A 25,304-nucleotide genomic window follows, 5' to 3' on the forward strand; every position below is an offset into this window, starting at 1 on the left:
CGTGCAAGCATTTTGCAAGAAACGATAGATCGAATTTCTCTGTCATTCGATATAATGACAACGGACAGATTTCACATAGAATATTAAGCGGCAGTTTTTGACCGTCGAGATACATAGGTATATTTCCTTCCAATGCTAGGAATTTGCTATATAAATTTTGTACACGTTTTATTGCGATATATAGGTCTCTTTAGTATTAATGAAAGAGAGACTTTGGAGATGCAGGATAAAATAACGATTCTAACGTGAGGTGTAAGAAGAAATGCGAACAAGTAATTTCGCATGTAGTATTTCGTACTATACCACCTTTTTAAGCACTTTTGTATTTTCTTAACGTTGAATATAATTGTACAAAAGTCCAAGACGTAAAGGACATTGCACCAAGGTTCCCGTTGCGGCAAAGCCTAATATGGAAATAGTACAAAGCAATATGTGATACTCTATTCTTTGCAATGTAATTTTGCCAGTCGGGAATTATGCGAAAAAATCATCGACTTGTCCAGAGTATTACATATTACTCGAATATTTGCCGCTAGACGGGAAATTCGTCTTGAGCAAAGCGAAGCGTATAAGTTCTTTTATCGTCGGCTTAGCTCTAATTAGAGAGTTATTAAAACTAGTATTAAGATGTACGTATTCGCTGTTTCGCACGATTTCCATTCATTCTCTTTATCTCCCTCTTTCTCAATTATTACATTTTTCTTGAATATGAAATATTATGAAGAAAGTGGCTGTATGCTTAAAAAATCAGGAATAATTTTATGTAATTTTCGAATATTTTTTTATTTACTTCGAAATTAAACATATTTTATAAATATTTTACAATTGTTATAATAAAACTGTGCGAGTACGTGTGAGCTATACCGATAAAAAAAGAACAATCTGTATATTAAATATATATATATATATATATACACACACACACAAAAGTTTATAACTATTGCGTGATTCAAAGGGCGATTTAGCTCTTTGTAAAGGAAAAAAGGAATGGGCCTACAAAAAGGCCTGCGGAAATATTTTACCACAAAAGTATAGTAGATATCTATATATATATAAAGTATATATTTATCTATGTAATTATTATTTATTGATTTTTATGTATACTGGGAATATTGAGGATAAATGAATACTGCAAGATGCTAGAGGCTGGTTGCTTTTAATCATTTCCATTGATACATCATTGTGATTATTGCTATCATTGTCATTATTATTTTTCACATCTGTTTCATTGTCGTTCATTATCCTTCTCTCTAATCAGTGTTTTATCAATTTGTTAGGATTAGCATCAAAATTTGATGATAATCAAAACTAAAAAAGCTACAGGCCACTGATGTATATAGATAGAACACCGCCACCTTATAAAATAATTAAGTATTTATATAGAGACACATACACACACATGCATACAGATATAAACAAATATATATACACACATATACATATAATATATATATATATTTGCTATATATATAGCAAAATAATTATTATATTTGTACAATACATATAAGGCAGCCATCTCTAATGAAACATTCATAACAAGTGTGTGATAATATTTGTAAAACTTGGTATCCAATAAACAATCTTATGTTCTTTACAAATTATCATTTCAGTTCTATTTTGTGTATCATGGAAGGAGAAATATAAAGAAGATGTCGAAAGGCAGAGATATCAAAGGTGTGAGATTCTGTTTCTTTTCAGTTACATATTTAATAATTGTTATATTAATGAGTTATATAAAAGTAATAAAAGTATAATTTTGAAATTTTTACAGATTAGCGCGGTTTAAAATTGCAGGAAATTCAAATAATGTAAGCATTGTAGAGACATCTATGACGAGAGTGCTGCCACTTGAACAATTCTTTATTTAATACGAACAAATAGGGACAGATAGCGTTACCAACTAACCGTGCACGTTTAAAAAAAGCAAAGGACAACAATACGCGATCAAGTGCGGTGAAAAATCGGTGAAATGGTGGAGTTGTATCGTGCGTATATTTAGAACTAGGTGAGTACTTTATTTGTTAATTAATACCCCGATTTATTCGTCGTGTGCCAATTGATGATGTACGGACATCTAAGGTAGAGCATTTTTTTTATGATCATTTTCGTACATTTCAATCAGTGAAAAACATTTTATAGAGTCCACTAGGTATCTCCGTTGAATTATACTATCAATTCGTATACATTTAAGAATAAAAATGCAATTACATATTTTATTGTTTGACAATTTCGTGTTGTGCTTCGTTATCAAAGTACTTTGAATACATTGCTTATTCCGATGCTCTTTCGTGCATCATAACCTCTTTATACATTACATACAATATTGTGAATCATTTTACGAATGGCACATATCACCGCAGATATGCAAGTATATGTATGTATGATAATGTTATACATAAAATATTGGTAATATTAACTTATGATTTACCTTTGTAAACAATAAAAGTAAGAGATTGATGTCGAAAATGCTGTGTATCGAGATTTAGTACATCGACAATTATTTGTTTTTTAATTCGATGATACATGTTAGCATTGTGGTATTGTCTCATCAGCTTTTTAATTATGAGATTGGTAGGACTCAATATAGAATTAGATACAATGAAAAAAGAGTTTTGGAAATATTTATTAACAATTTATATTAAGTACAGTATTTAATATAATTTTACAAATATTTCAATTTAAGATCGATAAATAAGGCATTGCCGTATTAAGGTACATGTCTATTTGTGTATTTACGATACTCGATCATTTTCGCGGGAAGATTAACACGTGGTTTGTTATTACATCCTTCCTTTCAAAATGAAGTTGTTTTATTAATATTTGGTATCATATTTTTATCATTGTACCTCTGTTTATGAAAAACACATGCTAACCTTTAAATAATATGAATTTATGTGTATATATATATATATATATATATAGTTGTTTTTAAAGAAATTAAGAGAAAGAGATGCTAAAGTAATTTAAATGTGGTTAAGATAAAATGAAATCGCTTGAAATTGGTTTTTCCTTTCTAGAGGTCGAAATATCCCCTCTCCTGGGGTGCCAAAATTCTACGGTGGCTTAATGCCCCCCATCCCCCACCATGATCCGGCCTCTATTGATTGCTCTACCGCACTACTGCCCTACTTTTATGACTTCACTTCACTCCCGCCTCCTCATCTGTCGCTGTTTCTCTCTTTCTCTTTGGTACCACGTTCCCTGGTATCCTACCTCCAGCGTCTATTGGGGAGTCATAGACACATGGGCATCGTAGATGCCGTGCTGTTTGTTAAAGGCTTCTTTTCAACTATACCAATATGCAGCAGAACACCTAATTTACCTATTCTTCAAAGCTTTTTCCTGAGTCTTAAGATTGGCCATTGTTGACCAGGGACATCAGAATTATCGTTTAGCTTTACATAAATTTTTCAGTTAAAAATTGTTACTTCGCAATTCTTGATAGATAAGATTTTATCAATATGATCATCCTTTATAAAATAAACGCAAGGAGTAGGCTTTCCAATATATATAATAATCTCATAGTATATACTTACAGAGTCCAAGATGGATTATGATGAGCAAATTACACGAAAGAGGACTGTGAGATGGCGAATTACAAATCGCGAATCCTGCAATAAATTAGCAAAGGTTTTCTGTGTCCATAAATCTACCAATAATATTATGCATCGGTGGTATGAGATCTTGTGGATAGTGATACTCGTGCGTGTGCTGCTGGTACGCTTACGTATCACATGTGTATGCACTGTTGCGTGCACAGGATCAAGGCTGCACGTGGTGCAGGTTTATTTTTGAAAAACCTGTAATACATAACATTTCCAGAGGAACAAGGCTTTTTTCCGTCGTCTTGCGTGCAGCCTCGAGATATTTATACGGTTTTCCATTTTTCACCTTATCAAACTGTGTAACATCTCATGGCAGTGCGTTAAAGAATTACAGATACATCATAGTTTTAGGTTGACTGACTGTTAATCGATTTGCTTGGCTATTGATGAACACTCGACGTAGAAGAAAATGATCTTCCTTTCGGAGTTTCCTTTATCGAGGATCAAAATTGATAGAACAAGTAATTGTCGATGAGTAGTGTCTATGTGAGAGCAACCTTTTTATCTTTTTCTATTTTATTAATCTACAGATAGTTTTAATTTGTTAAACGTTTCTTTCGTTATTGAAAACCTATTATTTGATCTTTGATTTCGTATTTCATCTTTAGTAACTGTATGTGATATTTGATTTCGTATTTCATCTTTAGTAACTTGAATTTCATTATTCCATTCGTTTGGTTCCCTCCTGCTAGGCTATGGGAATGTTTTTAACTAGTTCATGTCTTGTTAGAAGCTTATTAGTTACATTTTTTGCCATTCTAAGCAATAACAATTTCGCAGTGACGTAGGTCAATCGAAGCAGTGCGATACTTGGTTACGCATTGATCTCGTTTAAGTAGTAATACCCAAAACTGGTCAGGCAGAACAGTGTACGCTCATACTGCTACAAATCCTATAGTAATATATACACTTTAAATTTTTTTACTGAATATTTCAGGATGCAACAGTATTTAGATCAGGATTTGAAATTGCTAAAAATGTTATCATTATACGTCTTTATAAACATTATTAAAGATCAATCAACTCAAGTTCAATGTAACCGTGGAGAATTTGATCGATGATGGGTGCTTTTGCGAGTTAAGCAATGCTTATAAAGGATCATGGAAAGAGATGAGTGTCGCAGATTTTTCACGGGTCGTTTGAATCCAGTTTCTGAGGTTTCGATTTTCTACGAGAGCCATTGTCCGAGGCTGGTCACTCTACTACAGCCTTTGGCCGACACAATGTTCGCATTATGGCCTATGGTTATGGTTGATGGTTACACTAATGGTCAACTAGTACTGATCATTTTCTCCAGTCGTTCTTTCATAGACACCTGATAACTACAGATGTTTCTGAAGAATTTCTTCCAAAAACAATATCCATTATCTCGTGTTAAATTTTCAGGAGTGACCGATGATCACTTTCGTCAGAATCGTTCTTGATATCTCTGTGGACTGATTATTCTATGAACTTTTTAGGGGTATTCTACCAGTTGTAACTACGTCCGTGAGGAAAAACAGTTTATCACTTCACGGGTTTCCCTTCGGCGATATATCATCTCGAGGTATACTTCACCGTGAAATTGGCTCTTAGAGAGAATTTACACATACGGATTTCTATCAAAAAGGAAGAATTTAAGTTACGAAAAAAAGGAATTCCATTAATTGAAAGGGGAGAAATTTCAACGTTACAAAGGCAATCAACGGAACATTAAAAAAGATTCCAGTAATAAAAAATAGTTTGAGAATATAAAGAAACAAGTTTTAATAATAAGTACTAAAGAAACTAAAGCTGCTACAATAAAAAAAATGTAGTGCAGGGTCATCAAATAAAAATAAAAAATGTACAGAAAAAGCAGCATGGCCAGCACAAAATAAGAGCTTTCAGCGAAAATAGAAACAAACTGAAGGACGCATAAATACTACAAATAAAAATTCAAATGTTGGGGTTAAATGTTCAGTAGTCAACTACAAAATATTAAATGTCATATAGTCCTACATATAGATTATATGAAATGGACGAATTTTATATATCATAATCTGATACCAGTCGACTGTTTCATTGGTCACCGAAAGCAGTCTAGTTCGCGTGTCATAATCGGCACGGAGGATTAAACGTCGATGAAAATCACTTATTGCCAGCCAAGTAAGTAGTCCTTGCGTTGCAGTGCACGCTCTTTATCCAGCAAGGTCATCGCGAAAGCGAGCAAACGAGATGACTCACGCGGGATTCGCTGAATGCTTTCACCATTTGGCCGAATCGTAGTCGGATCGATCGGTGCCTAGAGTTAAGACGAATTACGACCAGCGACGAAGGGAGGGTTGATGGAGGAGGGCCGATTTTCGGCCAGCCTGCACGCGAATTGCTCCTCCTCGACGTATCAACCGGACGACCACAGTCACGCCAACCTCAGTCTCGCACTCCATCTTATTGCGGCATCACACACGTGCCGCTGAAGAAGGTTTTGTTAACCTTCTTTCGGGGAATTCCCAGCCTACCAGCATGGAAATTCGATCGAAGGTAGTCGTGTTAGAGGTGAAGGTCAAGTTCACCAGTCAGACTCAGCCTATCTCGATGATTCTCACATCGATTCAAGCTTCTAGAATCTCTTCAAATTATCTGACTCACGATTAATGTCTTTTTTAAGACTGGATGCGTCTTTTTATAAGCTATATTCGGGGAATGCTCTAAAAAAAGTAGAGATTAAGTAGATACTAGATCATTTTGCGTATTTATTTTCTTTGCTTCTTTTTTTTTTTTTCTTCTTTTTCTAGGTACAATGTCGAAAAGCATGTTATACAAAGCAAAAGAAGCTGAGATTCTTTTAGAGAGCATTTTTAACGATAAATCTACATCGATGGTGATTAAGGGTATCTCTACCACAGGGAACAATAAATTAGAACAGTCCTTGCTCTCTGATAAAGGCTCGATAGTAGATAACAGGTTATACCGGAGACACCTGGAGACTCTGGGAGATAAAAAAGTGTTTGCAGTGACCCTCGACGAAGGTAGCGTGCTAGAGTTCTATAAGAAACGGAATTGCTCCTCTAAGGACCTAACAGCCATTTCCCTAATGAGCTGTTAGTTTGGTATCCTTTTACACTCTCGATGTCCAAGAATCGTGCGTTGTTGTCTCGCAACGAAGACCTTCCTGTGTAATATCCATTCACAAGTCTCGTCAGCATAAACGGGAGCAGTTTTGCAAAAGTCGTAACAATTGTTATTTCTTCGTTGAAATAGTTGCAACTGCAATGTAACTTGAAAACAAAGTTTCTGGAAAGTCGTCGATATGCAGGTTTTATCGAATCACGTGAGGTGTGCACGTGCGTTCATAGCCGGACGAGACTCGGAACTATGTCGTTATTTCGAAGAATATCGTTCCCCGGGTAGGAATTCTGAGTCATCGTAGAGGCTAACAGGGTCACGTTACATCATTAATCTCTCCCCTGGTAAAAGGAGTAATTTTCACTACTTGGGATTGCTTGTCGTGGTATAACCAAGGACACAAATGCTAAATTGATAGTTCAATTAAGAGGTGCGCTGTGATTTTAAACCCTAATTTCTATCCGGGTTTGCCTTTTCTCTAATTTTCTTTTCTTACTTTTCTGAAATCATTTTAATGTACATTATTCATTTTCAGGTCCTAAAATATAGTCGACGCGAGTGGTGGTTCGATTAATTTTTGAATTGTCGTAGAAGTTTCTTTTTCGTTTGAACTTCTGCCATTTCAGAATTTACAAATATATTTCAGTAGCTTTTACTCTTCGATGAGATTAGCAACGACTGAAACGGTCATTACGTCGAATAAAAGCACTGGTTGACATTTGATACAGTTTTTCATCGTTAAATACCAATGTTAAACTACGGTTAATGGGAAAGCGAAAGAAAAGGAAAAATGATCATAAAACGAAATAAAATGTTCTCGAAAAGAGACAGACAGCGAAGGGTATTGGATTTCTCGAATGAATTTACGTCATAGTACTCATCATGTATGACTAGTTGAAAGGCTGAATTTTCGATCGACTATTAGTTGATGGAGTTGTACTTTGTGTAGAATTAACAACGGTTCGTAGAAAATTTGCAAATGGTAAACATAATTACAATCAAGATAAGATTCTTGAATTATAGATCACGGTGATTCAGTTGTATCAACTTTCTATATTCTTTTCTTTTTCCCAATGAGAGATATGTATGTAAAAAGGAAGGAAGTTCCATAAACATTGGAAAATACATGGGCAATGACCGGAAATTTGCAGAAACCTCTTACTCATCCGTGAATATGGTATTCCGCCTTTAGATCGCAAGATACAACGACCGTACGCTGCACGTGTCTGTTGAATTTTTCATAGGACAATTGGAGTTGTTTTTGTAAATATCGAAGGAATAAATGCAATGCGAACGATTCATGTCTATAGAACTTCAACTGGTCAGTTTCTCAAGTAATTAGATACTGTTGTTGAAGACTCCTGCACAAGAAAAGCGGTTCGTGAAGTTGACTTTAATTGGTACAATTGTTCCTCATAATTGTGGATTATTTGAATCATTCATTAAATTACTCAGTTGATATCTTTAAATTATATTTTTCTATCTGGAATTAGTTCGATTTTTTATTAGAGTCTATTGTACTCGCGATACATTTTCTTTCTTCCACGTAAATATGGGAACTTTCAGTCAATCGAAGTGCACTATAACATCTGAATAATGCAATATCGATCAGCAGAATGTAAAGTCTTGACGATTTTCTATATAAACGTACCGCAAGAACACCATTTACTCAGTAGTTACTCGTATAGCAGTTGATAAAATGATCACTTCTTCGAACGATCTATTGTCACGAATACAGGTATGTTTTGCATCAGCTGAAGACTATGATACATATATGTTAGATATATAGTGAGGAAATAGGAAAAATATAGTATTATGATAGAATAATATGTTTAACAGGTGAGGGAGGTATGAAAATTCTTCGACGTGAGGCATGAACCAGGGGTGTTGGGATAACTATAGCCAACCCTGAACGAGTGATGTAGATCGTGTAGCGCGAGAGGACTATCTCGTTCGCATGGCCAAGGAGTCTCTCTCGGTGAAAATCGCTCCGGCGTTAAAACACCCGCGTTATTTTTGGTCCAGAGGCCTACAGAGAGATATAACCTGTCAACCGCTCGAGTTTCTCTCCCTCTCGCTTCCTCTTTTACGTTCTTTCATTGATGCTGGCGTCAGGGACTGTCCTGACGTAGACCTGGACCAGGGCCAAAATTGACCAGTTCTCGTTGGGAACATACGATTTGCTGGCGGCTCTTCGTTAAACACAGTTCACGTTTGCCACACTGTCAGGAAGCTCCGCTGAACGGAATCAACAGGGTGCTTTGTGTGTCCCTTCCGATTCCTAGTTTTTACATTCTTCTGTATCGAATTAGCTTTTAGCTTTTCGTAATAATTTTACATTGAACACATTTCTTGTTACATAGATTATGGATTCGAATTTAACATAGAACGATTCGAATAGGAATCTAAACGACGTTACTTTCATAAATGATTCTTTTCCTTAAAGTTTTCTCCAATTTTTATCGTGATTCTTTTGGTAAAAATCGTGGAGGTATTTTTATACGAACTTGTGTCAAAGCAGAGTACTAAAAGAACGCGAAATGCAACTGTGGACAGAGAGGAACCGGATGCGAACGGTATTGATCCGGCATGAGCCGAAACCGCTTCTCTATAGCTGCTTTCAATTTCAAAGCATTCTTCCCACTCCTCCATCCATGAATTTATGTCCTATGACGACTGAAGGCACGTGTTGCTTCTCTATCTTGTCCTCCCTTTGTCGATTTTACCATTCTTTGACAACGAGTATGGAGAAAAAGACCACGTCTCTGTATACTATATTATTCCCAATCTTTAATTCACTTAGAACACTTGCAACTGTTTGAAATGCTTTTATAAATTAAAGCTTTTCTCGTCAGATCAAAATGGCGAAGAACAATTTTAAATAGATAATTTGGTTTACCTCCTCACTGTCTTTTTGTAATTGTTCTATAAATATTATCGAATGTAATCAACTTAAACCAGATAAAATCTAAATTGGAAGACAGACAATATCTCGAGCAACATCGCGAGTTGATCTTCCCGTAGAGAAGGATACGACGGAGCTCAAGGATAATCCCTCGAAATTGATACTTGTCGCGTAGAAAATGGTTCGCAATAAAATCGAACGTCGTATGGTAATTGCTTATCCGGTGGACACTGGCTGAGCTCTCGAGAAGAGGGGAAAAAAGGTGTGAAGAGATCGATGGACGTAGGTGCTAAATGCGCGCCGAGATATATATCTGTCGATAGATACGTGGCCAGTGCTTGGGCATCATCGTCGTCGTGAAAATATTTTCATTATAAATAGCGGTCGACCGGCACGGAAGCCACTCGTGCTTTCACGAGTCTTTCATGAATGCTTGGATGCTCTGTCGTCTCTTCCTCGAGGCGAGCGTCTGCTCGTCTGGCGTGTTCCTCGTGGAAAATGTTTCCAGTGATCGCCCCCGATGTGATTAGCGTTCGGCATTTTGCTTGACTGGCTCGACTTGCTCGAAAATACTTCCTTTTCATCTTTTTTTGTCGGTGCAGAAAAGATACTCGATTCTGTTCAGTTTAGACATAAGATCATAACGGTAACTTAGAGACGTTGGAGGATTTTTGTAGTCTGTATTTCTACGAGAGAGATCAACATTTCAGATTTGAATTCCTCTCTGAACGAAGAGGAATCAGACGTGGTTGAAACTTTTGAGTTGAAACGTTGGATAACACAATTGCTCGGAGTTTTATTCTTATTTGCAGGTTTATTTCTAGGAATATATTATATATATTGTCTTGTATTGTACGTATCGTGTAACAGCTTCTGCAAACAAGTCAATATTTTATGAACCCGGTGAGATGAAAGTTGAAAGAATACATCTGTTTTCGAAGAGTAAGAGTTCCTCCTCTCCTAAAAGGTTTGAGCAAGTATACAATTTGTACATAGTATCCAACGTGTTTTCGACACTTACTCCACAGCTCATTTCTAAAATGTACTAAATAATATTTAAAAAATTTGACAGACATCGATTTTTACGAGGTGTAAACAGTACCCTCTACAATTCCTGAGATTTTCTATTTCTACTTACCGACGTCAACATCTTTCTTCAAGGTTGCTCCAAACAGCATCAATAATTCAGTATGCTGCGTTCAAGCACTCGAGCTTTCAAGAGAACATGCTTCAGCTCGATTCTTCAGAGTGGGAGAGAGTTACAGGAAAACCGCAACCTCCTCCTTATCCTCGACGAGGAAAAAGTGTGAAAGCATCTTTACGTGGCAGATGAGCTCGATCTGTCTTCGTCGTTTATTCTCTGCCCTATTTCCTGGAATATAGGTCACGGAGTTCAGCAACCCTCCGCACCCGGGTCCATCACTGTACGGGTTGACCTGAATAAAATTTACCCGGTGAACCGATTCCCCATGATTTCATCTTGCTTCGTGCTTCGTTTTACCTGCTTTTTCACCGTTCTCCTCTTAACCTGGACTAGTTTTACTTTGTCCAATAAAAAAGGAAGGAAGAAAGAGAAAAAGCGATGAAATATTTAAAAACATTTATCAAGTGATTTTAATCTATAAAAAATTAACTACGATTATCAGCATCCATTCGAAAATGTTAAAAATATATCGATAATTATTCAGCCTGAATTAAACGTGGCAAGTGTATTCCATATTAATAGGAAGATATTTTGTCGAAGTGACAATGTTTTATTGGAACAGATTATTTTGAAAACTGGGTCTGATATCCAGTGATATCTCATTTTTATCTCACACTTGTTCCACGAGATTTGAATGAAACATTCGAAATCCCTGTACCACGCTCTATATCGCTGGGAACTTTTATAGAAGCTCCAACGATGTTTGGAATTCGCGATGAGCCGGAAGTATAGATCATGACCCTTGATTTCTGGTTATTGCCATTCGATTTCACGCCAGTTTGTAAAGAAGACAAACTCTTCGACTCAAACAAATACGCGAAGGATCTATTTTAAATGACGAAGAAGCGTATCGAAGGAACACGTGTGCAAAGTCATCGAAATTACGGGGCGACGGACGTCAACGATCGTTCTAATGTCGTAATAGGTGATCGACGTGTCGGCTTATGCCGTAGGATATACAACTAAAATAATACAGATTGGATCATTGCCAACAGAAGCCTCTTCATTGTCTTTTTAGCCGGTGAACGGTGTCTTGGGATTGTGTGTTGGTCGTTAGCATATCCAGTGGCAGGGTATCAACGATACAAATTTATTCCGCGTTCGCGGGCACCAGCTGCTTTCGCTTTTCCTCGATACAAATCACGTGAGAAACAGTCGTCCACGATGGACTTCCTTTTATTCCGGGAAAGCGGTGATCGATAATTTTGTGTCTGACTTCGAGGCATTCTGGCCGAAACTCGAATTGGAGATTGGTTTTTACCGCGAACGCCCGAATATTGGCTAGAAACTTGGAATTTGTTACAACCGGTACGAAAGTTATCGTAGCTTGTTTGATCTTAATCACCTTTTAAGTATTCCCAGTGCAGAGTTTCTGAAATTGTTTAATTTACAGATGATGGAGGTCCTAATTAGTACTTGTTTTGAAGGAACGCACTGATAAAGAGGATACGTATTGACGAGGATTTGGTGCCAAAAAAGTTTGGCAGAGTGTCACGGTGATTAAAGAGCTGCGAATGAGGTGTGTGTTAGAGGAAGGAAGTAGCGAATACCTTCGTAAATTTTCGAGGAAATTTTTACAGAAGATTTTTGTTCTTCATTTTCCCCGTTGAAGATTGAAAACGTTTTTCATACGGAACAAGTTAGATGACACTTTAACAGCTTCCAAGAAATGCGAAACGACACCGGAAGCACGGCTCGTCGGACGCTGGGATCGATATTTATAGAAGGAGCACGCGCGTCGATCGAAGTTCCGGAGTGGCTCGTGATTTAGTATTCGATGAAAAATCCTCGGTGCCAACGGCGGTGGCAAATTTTGACGAAGTTCCGCCATATGAATCACTGGCTGTCGCAGTAGTGCACGCGCAGAATAGGCGGTTTCCGGGACAGTGGAAAATCTGGCACGTGCGCATTTACACGGATCCTATCGTAAAACTCCTCTCGATCTTGCAGGAAATAACTTGTTTTGCTGAAGCATCGAAGATTCTTCAAAGTTTTATACCTTTCTCCCGAATGCCGTTGAACGTCGTACTCGAAAGTACCTTGCATATTTTTATTTGAAGATGTACAGCAACTAGATACATAAATCTTAAACAGAATGGAATAATATAGGAAACATACCTGGGAAGATTAAGCAGAAAGGAGTTATTTGGACAGAGATAACATAGGACAATAATTGATTGTCATCATCAACCCTTTAAGCTACGACTTGCAAATCATGGGATGATTTAATCAGAGTTTCACCATACCACATGGGAAGGATCAGCTTCGTTTCAGAAAAAGGGAGAAGTAAAAGGGGGAGGTTCAAAGAACAACCAGATATCCTTATTCGAATGTTTAACACGCGGAGGGTGGCCGATGCGTCTGTCCAGGGAGAGTAGGTCGTTTCCATGGCGACAAGGGGTGCATCGGACTGGCACGTATTGCTAAACTGAACGTACCCCCCTGGCGGCCTCTAACCTCCCCCATATATTCCGCCTCCTGCGGAATATCCTACCGTACTCTGGCTGCCTTCTCGTGGCTGGGTCATCCCTCCCGCAGGAATTAGGTTACTTCCTGGAATTGGGTTTTCCGAGCGGTTCCTCGGGCGCGCGAAAAATTTCTCATCCTTCCACAAAGATCGTAGGGTTTCTCCGACCCAAGGCTATGCTCTGGGACACTTTGCAGCAGAACCCACGTACGATAGTCGAAATGAAATGATTAATTAACATTCGTCCTGGTCGAATAATTCGCGCGTAAAGGCGCGATTAATTCTGTTCCACTGATAATAGTCGACCTACTTTCGTCCGCACTTTTTACCTCGTTAAATATTCAACCAATGGTCTCTTGTTAGACTGATCTTTTATTTCTTTTTTTTTCTTTTTGTGGTAGTGATAGGGTTAATTTGTGCGAACTGATTGAACCTTTCTTGGTGTTTCTGCGTATCGTTTTTAGATCGATCAGTGTACATGATACACATGTCTTTTTGAGGATGCGGTGGAAACTGTTTGTGCAACGTGATGCCGAGAGAACGGTAAACTAAACGCACCCTCTGGCCTTTTTAGCCCTTCCCTGTCGTTATTCTACGGAATAACCTGCTATCGATGTCCTTTGAGCTGAATCAGGATGCGTCATCGGGAGGAATAGCCTATGCTGTCGCGTGTTGGAAGCCATCAAACAGCCTGAAAGTAGTACGAACATATATTTTAACCTTCGTTCCAGCGTAACCCTGTGAGATTAAAGAATGTATCATTTTTCCCTTTACTTTCTTTTTTCTTTCGCTTTAACCGGAGCTGAAGACCCAGTTCTTTCATCAAAGGAGGACACCCTGTATTATTCCAGGGGATACAGAGGTGCACGACCTAGTTACGCTTGGGCGTGTTATATGGGTCATAGACACCATTCGCAGCAAGTCATACGTGCACGCGTACATGGATGCACACGAGGAGACACATACTCTGGAAAATTATGATAGTACCCACGAAAACGTGCTCCTCCGAATATGGAGTAGTAAAAGTTTCATAGCTAATCTACTATATGGTACCTGCAATTATCAGCAAGTGGAACTCGTAGACCTGAAAATGCGGATTCGGGATGAACAACTGAACCTTATCATGGGTGAATTCTCTATTGGAATTTCTTAAACGGGGATAGTATATAACAAGTCGATCTAAACTATTTTTATAATTTGTCTGTACTTTCAACTTCAATTCTAATTACTTTATCCTATCGAGCAGCGCACGGTAGCTTGATCAAAGGAGCATTCTCGAAATCTTCATAGAAAAAAGGTACCATGGGCACACGTAGCACTCTCAAAGTATCCTTCTCGAACGAGGGAAGCTTTTCAGTGGATCGGAGTTAAAAGGAACGAGCAGAAAAATACAGGAAAATGGAAGCAGTTGGGTTATGCGAGAAAATTGGCTATCCAAGTTCTATCAGTAAGCTCGCGTGTGCATTGCCAGGCAATTTGTAACTTTCAACTGTACTACGATCATGTGATCGCTGCACACGTCCAGGAACTGTTAACAGTAGGCACATCGATCATTTCCATTGAAATTAACGCGTATAGTATTCTTTCTTCCGGCTTAAAAGGCACCACTTGCAAATTGTATAAAATATATCTGCGAAAACCTTTTAGAGACTTTTTGCGAATGGATGCAAAGAACATAGAAAGGTAAAAGGTGGAACTACTCTAGGAAGTTTTATTTCCTTGATTTTGTAAGTTCTTTCTAAAGATCTATATCGATGAGAATCGAGCAATACAGGATTTAATCTTCCGTTTCAGATTCTCCCAAGAGCTACAGATGCTGTTGTCTAAACACGTGTTACTTCATCCCTTCGGTAACATGGTCATGTTCTTCTGATATTCTAAAACGTTAAGCTACTCCGAGGTGCTTGTAGGGTATGAACCGAGTTTCCACTAAAAATTCTACGAAGAATCCCGAGGAACCACGAATCTCGTTATGATCGTACAATTAGAATCATCGTACAACAGTGATTCAGCCGACACCCGGTACACTCGAAATACGCGCACGCGTGCACTTGCCTGACATACGGATTTTCCTTCTCCCTCTATCTATATTCTCTCCAGAACCGTTTCTCTTCGATCTCCATCCTCGCTGTATACTTCTTTCCCATCTTTGTCGGGAATTTTTCAATTCTTCTCTTGTATTCTCGTTTTTCTTTTTATCATTTCCATCCCCTTTTGTGCTTTAGCGTTCTATGACTGGTTCAGTCTCTCTCTATCTCTCCCTCTCTCTTTATTTCCATCCCTCCCTCGATATCGCTCTCCTCGTCGAGTCCGTGACTCGAGGGACCACGACGCGTTTCTCTCTCAGTCTCTCGCGCAAAGCGGTTTCGTGGCGACGTATCGTTGCACACGATAGATTGTGGCTGGTCCCGGTCTCTTCTACGTGTATCCCTTTGTGTGTGTGTGTCTCTCTTTCTCTTCTCTCTCTCTCTCTCTCTCCACCCTTGTGATCTTGGTGACAGTCTTAGTTCTCCCATCTCGGTGCGTTCCTCTTCGTGTTACCACGTTTGCATCCCCTGCTGGAAAATGATCAAGCTGACGGTTTGGTCCGCGGTAGAGCATGGATCACCGTAAAAAAGAAACGTGGTGGTTGTTGATTGCGACTCGTGCTCGAGATAGCGGTGAAGGAGGAATCACAGGCCGACAGAGAAAGAGTGGATTGATCCATTGAAATTAACGCGTATAGTATTCTTTCTTCCGGCTTAAAAGGCACCACTTGCAAATTGTATAAAATATATCTGCGAAAACCTTTTAGAGACTTTTTGCGAATGGATGCAAAGAACATAGAAAGGTAAAAGGTGGAACTACTCTAGGAAGTTTTATTTCCTTGATTTTGTAAGTTCTTTCTAAAGATCTATATCGATGAGAATCGAGCAATACAGGATTTAATCTTCCGTTTCAGATTCTCCCAAGAGCTACAGATGCTGTTGTCTAAACACGTGTTACTTCATCCCTTCGGTAACATGGTCATGTTCTTCTGATATTCTAAAACGTTAAGCTACTCCGAGGTGCTTGTAGGGTATGAACCGAGTTTCCACTAAAAATTCTACGAAGAATCCCGAGGAACCACGAATCTCGTTATGATCGTACAATTAGAATCATCGTACAACAGTGATTCAGCCGACACCCGGTACACTCGAAATACGCGCACGCGTGCACTTGCCTGACATACGGATTTTCCTTCTCCCTCTATCTATATTCTCTCCAGAACCGTTTCTCTTCGATCTCCATCCTCGCTGTATACTTCTTTCCCATCTTTGTCGGGAATTTTTCAATTCTTCTCTTGTATTCTCGTTTTTCTTTTTATCATTTCCATCCCCTTTTGTGCTTTAGCGTTCTATGACTGGTTCAGTCTCTCTCTATCTCTCCCTCTCTCTTTATTTCCATCCCTCCCTCGATATCGCTCTCCTCGTCGAGTCCGTGACTCGAGGGACCACGACGCGTTTCTCTCTCAGTCTCTCGCGCAAAGCGGTTTCGTGGCGACGTATCGTTGCACACGATAGATTGTGGCTGGTCCCGGTCTCTTCTACGTGTATCCCTTTGTGTGTGTGTGTCTCTCTTTCTCTTCTCTCTCTCTCTCTCTCTCCACCCTTGTGATCTTGGTGACAGTCTTAGTTCTCCCATCTCGGTGCGTTCCTCTTCGTGTTACCACGTTTGCATCCCCTGCTGGAAAATGATCAAGCTGACGGTTTGGTCCGCGGTAGAGCATGGATCACCGTAAAAAAGAAACGTGGTGGTTGTTGATTGCGACTCGTGCTCGAGATAGCGGTGAAGGAGGAATCACAGGCCGACAGAGAAAGAGTGGATTGATTTCGAGACGCCGTGGAGCCCGGCCAACGCGTGCGTCCGGTTTACGGTACGAAAAAAACGAGAGGGAATCGCGAGTGGAAGGTCGTCGCGAGACATGATCTACGATAGATCCTGTGCACGGAAATTAAGCGATCTTGCGTTCGTCGTTTACGAGTGATCCGATTATTTCATCGGGTTTTTATGCCTGAAAGATCTCGGAATTCGTGTATTCAGTGGTATATTTGTTGAGGCTGTGGATCAAACGAGGAGCACGATGAAAGTTGAACGTTCGAAAGAATCATTCAGTGATCTGTTCACGTTACGCAAGTGATCAAGTCGATCGATCTCGGACGCATTGTCCAGCCGAGCATTAACCCACATTAACCTTTGTTACTTAATCTAGAAAAAATTAGTCGGTTTCATGGACTGATCATCAGCTGTCATTGTGAGACAACAAAAAAACATAGTGACGCGAATTGAATTTAATTTACGTTTGTATCTTTGGATATTTCAACGAAAAATCTTTACGAATCCTTCCGCGAACGCGTACTTGTTATCGTAAAACTCTGTAACTGACCTATCTGAAGCCTTATCAGGCCAAGCATCAGGGACTTTAAGAAACTTGAATAGTCTCTTTGTTTTTCAGCTTTTTTGTTTTTTTTGCTTTGATGTTAATCCTTATCTTTCCTATTAATTTTTAGACAAGTGTAACGGCGAAGCTTAAGGAAGGAAAATTAAGAATCTTAAAAGGGTGAAAGGTTTTCGAGTGATAGCAGAGAATAGATTTCGACGATGATGATCGATAAGCTGATAGTGAATCGTGTGAGATTTATCATCGATCCAAAGCAGTGAATAAAGTTCGGTTTTAGTCAAGAGAGAAGAGAGAGGGAAAGGATGTCTCATACGAAGATGTAGCCGTGTTTTCGAGTCACTTTGTCGCAATGATTTCTTTGTCTCTTTATCAATTGATCGTCATGGAGATTGGCCTCTGGAGGTTGGTTGTAGTTTTACTAATGACAAACATTGACGATGATTCATTATTTTACTGATATCGTTTTCTCTCTACCATAGAGAAAGACAATTTATAAATTGAAGTACAGGTTGAATGAAATTGAAGAATATATCTGTTGTCAGTGAGGAGCGATATTTGCGAACGTACACGCGTTTAATAGTAATCGTATGTACTACAGAGAACATAATGCTTTTACCGCACAGTACCTTTACATTATGGCGTTTGCAATTAACTTCGTTCTTTCGCATGATACCTTTGTTTTACAGTGTTTCCAAAACGAGATGCAGTTCTATATTCGTGAAAAATTTGATGGTCCTGGCAAAAATTTGTTGTTACTCAGATAAACGAGTTTTGTCACGCGTGACGCTGCTTGCATGCACAGAAGTGTAACAGCTAATTTGTGAACAAGACTCAATTAACGTGAAAAGTGGAAAATCAATCATCCATAGGTTCATAAAAGTAGTAATTTTTTCCTTTTGTTTTGTTTTCAGACTGATCGTAATCAAATTGCTATGTTTTTTTTTTTTTTACAAAATCATGACCGTTGCGTTGTATTTGGTTACAGAGTGTACGATGTTGGAAGGTGGACGTGCAGTGATTTGGCTCCTTGTATCAGCCCCACGAGCTGCACGCCACCCGAAAGATTCACGTACTAACCCAGTTGCACCTGTTTGAACCCACCAGTTGCAGAGTCCTGCACCGTAACCCCATGACGCATTTAACACATGGCCCGCCTGGAGAGTAAGTGTTATTCACGCTCACAGTTTTTCATCTCTCTGCTCCTCTTCGCTTTTCCTTCCAAACTCTGATTTATTAGACGACCATGCACGCGCGTGTGGCCAACAAGTTTTCCAAGAAACTTGGCGGCTTCCGTTTTCTTTCAACAAGTATACTTTGTACATAGGAATCTACAGATCACCGCTAATTGGACCAGGAGCTTGGAGCAAGATTCAGTTGATAATAAATGAAATGTTTCATCTTTCTGCAGTTATTAAGAGTTTCTTGATAAATAAAGTCGAGGAAATGTTGTCAGAACTACGTTTTGGTTGTTCCAGTACCAAGTATAGTGGTGCATAAAGGCAGCAGGTCGCACAGTCGACCTGAGAGTCCCACGGTGGTGGTGCGCGGAGGAATGCCCTCACTGCCATCCTCCAGGCAAGGCTTCATCATAAGTGGCTCCAATACATCATATCAGAAAAACTCGGAGTCAGATATGATAGACGGGAATGCCAATCCGAATGTCGGCTCTTCTCCTACACCGAATTCATTCCACCGTAGCTCGCCCTCTTGTCCCCCTGACAAATCAGACACAGAAAACAAAAACTTTCGTAATAGGGTACGTGTCTGAAGTGTCTGAAGATTCTGAAAACCAGTTCTTAGCCTTTATTGTAGGGTATTGGTGTTAAAACGAGTGTAAAATCCTTTTTAGACGAATACGAAAGTGAAGTTGCTGGTCAGGAGCCATGCTATGAGAGAGTCGACGTCTCCCCCGAGGGAGCCACACAACGGATCGTCGTCTCCACATAGTCCTCAATCGGTGGACGGTGAAAAGAAATTCGTGGGCAGCCTGTCTCCTAATTCCACTAACACGAAGCTCAATAACAACGAGTCAATGTTCAACAGCAATCTTTGTCCGAATCAGTCTCCGAAGCAAATGCGTAACACAGCTACTTCACCCACTTGCCGAGCTCCGTCACGAAATGGTAACATATTCTTGCCTACATACAATCACTTTTAACAGGATTTAAACTGCAGCGACGATAGACATTTATCCTGATCGTAGGTCAATCTAGTCCTTCTCAAGTTCTCTCGCCAAAGAATAATACTTCTCCAACGAATGGTAATAAGTCGGAGAATCATCGCTCCGTCAAGATGACAGGCTCACACGTGATCCAGAAATGCAATAATTGCGTGAAGAACAATCAAAATGATCGACCTGGCTTGCTTCAAACGCCTGTATCTCCTTCAAAGTCTGGTCAGGCGTTACAGCATTCACCGAAGAGCACCAACTTGGCTCAAAACGCGCAAAACAATCATCAGAATTCGGAGCAACGTAGGCCGAACACATTGAATATTTGCAACAACCAATGTTCGACTCAGTGCGGCAATACTTTGTCCGTAAGCAGATCTGGTTCTCAGCATAAATTGAGGCATCAGAATTCTTCCCAGGGTAGCTTCGATAGCGCATCCCCTTGCCTCTCACGAGGTTCGTGTTTTATATTTTAAATATCTCAATTATTTTTTCAAATATTAATATAATTTTGAAAGAGGACAATCATTTCCTTCACAGATAGCAGTACGGACTTGTACACGGACAGTACTGGAATAGATCTGGAGCATTTCATCGCAAAAACCATAAATCGTAATCAGAAGGATCGAACGGTGCTATTAAAAATCGAGAAAGATCTAATAGGGTTTGCAAAAGATAAACAGAAAGTTTGTCATAAATTTCCGCATATGACCTCTTACAATAGAATGTTGGTGCATCGCGTGGCAGCTTACTTTGGCATGGAACATAATGTAGATCAATCTGGTTCTAGTGTGATAGTTACTAGAACAAAAAATATGAGAATTCCAAATACTCGCTTTAAGGACCACATCAGAGATGATTTGATTCTATCTGAAGAACCGCGAAGGAGTATTCTGAAAAGAGATTCTAGCTCATTTGAGGATAACTTTAATTTCAAATCACCTGATAGGTTGTCTGGCGATTATTGTCGACAAAATAAGAGTTTCGAGGAAAGGGAGGAGGAGTATGAACGTGCCAGGCGAAGGATATTTAAGGATAGCAGCGGAGAAAGTAGCGAAGTTACTTCATGGCCATATTGGTCCTCTTCAGAGAGCTTCGATGCTTCTGCGAAATATCGTTTATTACATCCTTCGGATCACACGATGAGGTGAATATTCTAATAAAATTATTATTGTACGTTTTTAATGTAACAGAGAAATTACATTATGTATAATAGGCAAACAAAGCTCTTGAAAGGGGAATCTTTTGATGGAAGAGAATCTTGTCGTGGTTCAGTATTGAGACCATCTGTTTCCAAGTCCTTTAGTTTCGGTGGTTATACCAGGGGAATGCTTTCTAGAGGAGACAGTGTTACGTCTACTCGTAGTGCAGGAGCTCGTCTTATGAAACAAGGTTCGTTTTTTACAAGTTCATTCTTCTGTAAATCATTTAGTATCACACATGTATTTGTACAGTCCGAAATACATCTATAAATTAGAGATTAAATTTGTTGCAGACTCAGGTGCTAGTATGTGTTCCCGGCTAAGCCCGTCGAGTAGCGGTTATAAATCACAGAGTCAACGCAGCGATGCAACGATATCGCCGTCTCCATCGCCATCCCCTGTGGCAACCATGACCTGCAGTCATACCCAAGTATCTAGTCACGATCTCGCTTCTCCAGAATCGAATAATCAAACGGTTATATGGGCCGTTACTAGTATATCAAGTGTACCGCCAGGTAGCATAATTATAAATCCGCAAACGAATCAGCCACATACAAATCCGGATGGTTCAATTTATCGCTTCGATCCAGAGAACCCACCAAAATTTTATACTTCTTCTGCATTGCCACATGAGAACGAGAGGAATAACATGTCGCCCGTCAAAACGATAGAAACATCCGAGCCATCCAAAGTTACAAATAACATAAAAGCTGAAAATAAGAAAAAATTGCAATCTAGTAAACACAATGGTGGTGGTAATACAACGACAGTCACGCATGTAACAAATTCAGCGACATCGCCAAGTTTGCCGTTTACACCACCACCTCAACAGAATCCTGGACCATTACAACAACAACAACAGCAACAACAACAACAACAGCAACAACAACAGCAACCGCAGCAGCAGCAACAAACTCTAGTCAAATCGTCTTCGACAGTGCAAACTTGTAATCATAATCCAGCAGCTCATCCATACACGACCTATGTACCTACCTCAGAACCGTATAACCAGGGTGTATATGCACCCCCTGTGGGACAACAGACTGTGATGATGGCTCCCCATCCAAGTCAAAGTCAAACGAATGTGCAAAACAATGGCCAAGGTGATGTATTTAATCAGAATTCGGTTTACGCGAATTATGCGGTACCTGTACAGCAAGGGCCAGTGTCGCAAACAACGGAGATAACTGAATTGTCTGGATATTTTATGGGTATGAGTATTTACGATCAACGTGTAACTGGTGATAATCATTCTACGCCACCACATTCCTACCCGCAACCGCAACCATCTACAAATCAAACTGTGCAAAATGTACAGACAATGCCGCAGAATTATTGGCAGCCACCACCCAATTCTGTACCGGTATGAAATGTTACTACTTTACTATATTTTTTAATATAATTTCATGTCAATTTATTAGTTTTGTTTTATTACTTTAGCCACAACAAACAATGTACTTTGTACCTCCACCTGGTGCAGCACTTTCGGTTAGTCAGGGTCCAGGTGATAGACAACAATTGCATCAACAACAGCGATTTGCAACAAATTATTCTTTCAATGCACAAGCTATGACTCCTCCGAGCCAATCAAATTGTAAGCGGATTTTTTTTTTTTTTTTTCTATTATGGTATTATGACTACTTTTTAATTTTGTTTCTATTTTAGCTAATTACGTGGGTAGTTATCCAGTCCATTACAATTCGATGCCTGCTGTAACACCAGCACCAGGCGATTACACGTATCAACCACCAGTTCATATGGTCCCTACATACTATCCACCAGGTCAAACAGCAATGCAACCACCACCTGTCATGTACAGAGTACCAACACCACCAAATACTCCAACTTCTAATCAAGTAATTATTATCTTATTTAATTTTGACGCGTGTATTTAATTAAATATAGAAGTATTATAATTGATTAATTCACAGATGCCTGGGATGCCGTTGATGTATGTTAACTCTGGCAGCTATCCACCACCAGCGATGGTATCTAATGGAACTTTCGGTCATCAAGTCGGACACAATGGCACATCACCTGCGCCTCCTGGGACCTACATGGCTCCTGCTTTGGTTCCCAACCTCGTTTTTAGGCAAAACGTTCCTGTAAGTTTCTTGTAATAATTACATTAAACGTAAATGTTAAGAACAGTTTAATTAGGTAGGTTTTTAATGTCTCAGGTCGTTACTGGTGTCCGAGCTTCAACGCCGGGTAACTCTCAGAGAACAAGTAGATCGCCGACTCCAGCACACGAGCTGTTCGGAAGTGGGAGCGGGGATAGAAACGCACAACCCCAACCACGTTACCCACTGCCAATGTATCAGGGTGTCCATATTGTCCAAGGTATAAGACGTTCATTTTAATCATTTCTATTAAATTACAGTTGAACATTCTTTGTTACAGGAGATATGAGATTGATGCATCCTGCAGTACCAGCTAATCCGCGGTTGCAGTATGCACCAGTACCATCACCACCTGTTGTTCAAGGTTGTCCACGACCATATCGACCGCCTTCTTATTCGTCTAACACTTCAGGCGCTGGTACTCCCACGTCGTTTGATGGGAGAAATCAGAAAATTCGTAAACAGAGGTGATTTATTAATCTTTATTTTTTCTCGTTGAGTTAATTAATTGTCTATTAAAATATCAATATTCCTATATTAGTGTTTGGTATACTGAAGAAAAAGCTATATATTAATTATTGTTATATTCGTGATGTTATCGAAGTATCGAAAGTGCAACATATTAAAAAGGAAAAGGAAACGGTAATATTACTTGTTCATTAGGTCCAAAGTAGCACCGTTGCCACCAACAGGCGCGCGGCCCAATCTTTATCAAACTCCTTCCATGCCATCGCTCTCGTCTAACGTTCCGAAAGATATCAGAGAAGGTAAGAACTGATATTATTCATTAATTAGTTAGATGTTTGCTCGGTACGTTGCTTGAAAGTTCTGTTACTTTCTACTTTTGTTTCGCTTATAAAGAATGAAATGTGACACAATTTTTGACACGTTCTTGTATCTCCTTAAAAGCGAAACCTGTGGAAGACAAAATGATATAAGGTACAGAACTTCAGTATAAAATACTTCAAAAAAAACACACGGTATCTACATTGTAACATAGGTGCTTCTTCACATGCGTTGATTTCGCTTTGTCGATATTTGTTATCCGTGTAAAAATATGCCTGGAAAACACTTCCTATTTTAGGGTATCATGTTATCATGTAAGTCAATGAAAATTATTGCATATATGACTTTTTCAAAATAAGAAATGGGAAGCATAAATTTTCAGTGCATATTTAACTGTAGCACTGTACGCTTACACACTCACGCGCACAGGTTTCTGTAGGAATATTTACTTTTATGTCATCTATTATGCAAACATTGTGTTTGCTGCACAATAATCTAAGTTGTTATTGTTTCACTTCTTATGTTACTTTCGAAGCATACACCGAAACAACGACATCATGGTGAATCTTTGATTCGAAATTGTTACGTTTGTAATTTTCTTTTCGGTTTTAGTTACAACTATACACATTTGCAATTCATTGTGCAAACCCTGTACGTGAAAGTACGCTTTAGATCAGCTGTTTATCGATATATATGATATACTGAGACACTTATTTAACGCAATCCTGATTTGCACAACAACAATTCACTGGCATTATGTCACGAGGTCCATAAAAAGGAGCTAGCGCTGCTCTCAAAAATACTTTTTTATTTGCAGGGACCGTGAAGGTGACAATCACCCGTCGAAATCAACTGGTACAATATTAAGTATTTGGGCCAATTTTGGAAGAGGATCAGCATTGAACATAAAGAAAGGACAATTAAATCGTTACAGGCTGATTGAAAAGAACCGCATAAGCAGCTCGTGGTTTACCGCTATACAAACACGATTCTTATTATTAATATTAATGATACTTTTAATTAAATATCTAAGAGAGGAGAAATATAAAAAGCACACACTACTAGAATATAAAATTCACATGTTACAAATTGAGGAAGAAACAAAGAAGAACGGAAACCTCCCCTAAGATAAAACGAACACATTATACATCCCTTTTGATAAAACGCGGAGGATGATATCGATAAAAAGAAAAAATGGAAGCTACATTGAATTCGTTCACACCGACTACATAATAAAATCTGAACTATCACAATATTCAAAGAAGAAAGAGAAAAACAGCAGAGGAAAAATTGGGTGTACAAAGGAAGGATAATCTGTGCGTTGTTTTTGGCGTA

At 39.0% G+C, this 25,304-nt stretch overlaps 1 protein-coding gene across 7 annotated transcripts; it reads left to right on the plus strand.

Annotated features, from left to right (window-relative positions):
- Positions 1 to 1,907: 1,907 nt before the first annotated feature.
- LOC108551810 (R3H domain-containing protein 1) lies at positions 1,908 to 25,304 on the plus strand. 7 transcript variants are annotated; one of them, XM_017906123.1, is made up of 16 exons: positions 1,908 to 2,005; positions 18,674 to 18,849; positions 19,164 to 19,444; positions 19,538 to 19,811; positions 19,892 to 20,314; positions 20,399 to 21,005; positions 21,075 to 21,250; positions 21,336 to 22,423; positions 22,501 to 22,654; positions 22,726 to 22,916; positions 22,992 to 23,165; positions 23,241 to 23,403; positions 23,464 to 23,650; positions 23,847 to 23,950; positions 24,093 to 24,122; positions 24,787 to 24,846. In XM_017906123.1, exons 2-15 carry the CDS (start codon positions 18,834 to 18,836, stop codon positions 24,119 to 24,121), a joined length of 3,867 nt encoding a protein of 1,288 aa, XP_017761612.1. In that variant the 5' UTR covers positions 1,908 to 2,005; positions 18,674 to 18,833; the 3' UTR covers position 24,122; positions 24,787 to 24,846. The 7 variants fall into 7 exon arrangements, with proteins under 7 accessions (XP_017761612.1, XP_017761606.1, XP_017761611.1 ...); XM_017906118.1 differs by lacking the exons at positions 1,908 to 2,005; positions 24,093 to 24,122 and adding exons at positions 17,924 to 18,090; positions 18,168 to 18,273 and having other exon boundaries at positions 24,787 to 25,304; XM_017906117.1 differs by lacking the exon at positions 24,093 to 24,122 and having other exon boundaries at positions 24,787 to 25,304.

This window comes from Eufriesea mexicana, unplaced genomic scaffold, assembly GCF_001483705.2.
Source record: "Eufriesea mexicana isolate 0111107269 unplaced genomic scaffold, ASM148370v2 scaffold5018, whole genome shotgun sequence".
Lineage (NCBI taxonomy): Eukaryota > Metazoa > Arthropoda > Insecta > Hymenoptera > Apidae > Eufriesea > Eufriesea mexicana.

What these genes read in the sequence shown, in the direction of transcription:
- LOC108551810 (XM_017906117.1), top strand. An exon ending in CCGAGCTCCGTCACGAAATG is followed by an intron (nt 19,812 to 19,891) that starts GTAACATATTCT and finishes TCCTGATCGTAG; the next exon opens with GTCAATCTAGTCCTTCTCAA. An exon ending in TCCGAAAGATATCAGAGAAG is followed by an intron (nt 23,951 to 24,786) that starts GTAAGAACTGAT and finishes TTTTATTTGCAG; the next exon opens with GGACCGTGAAGGTGACAATC.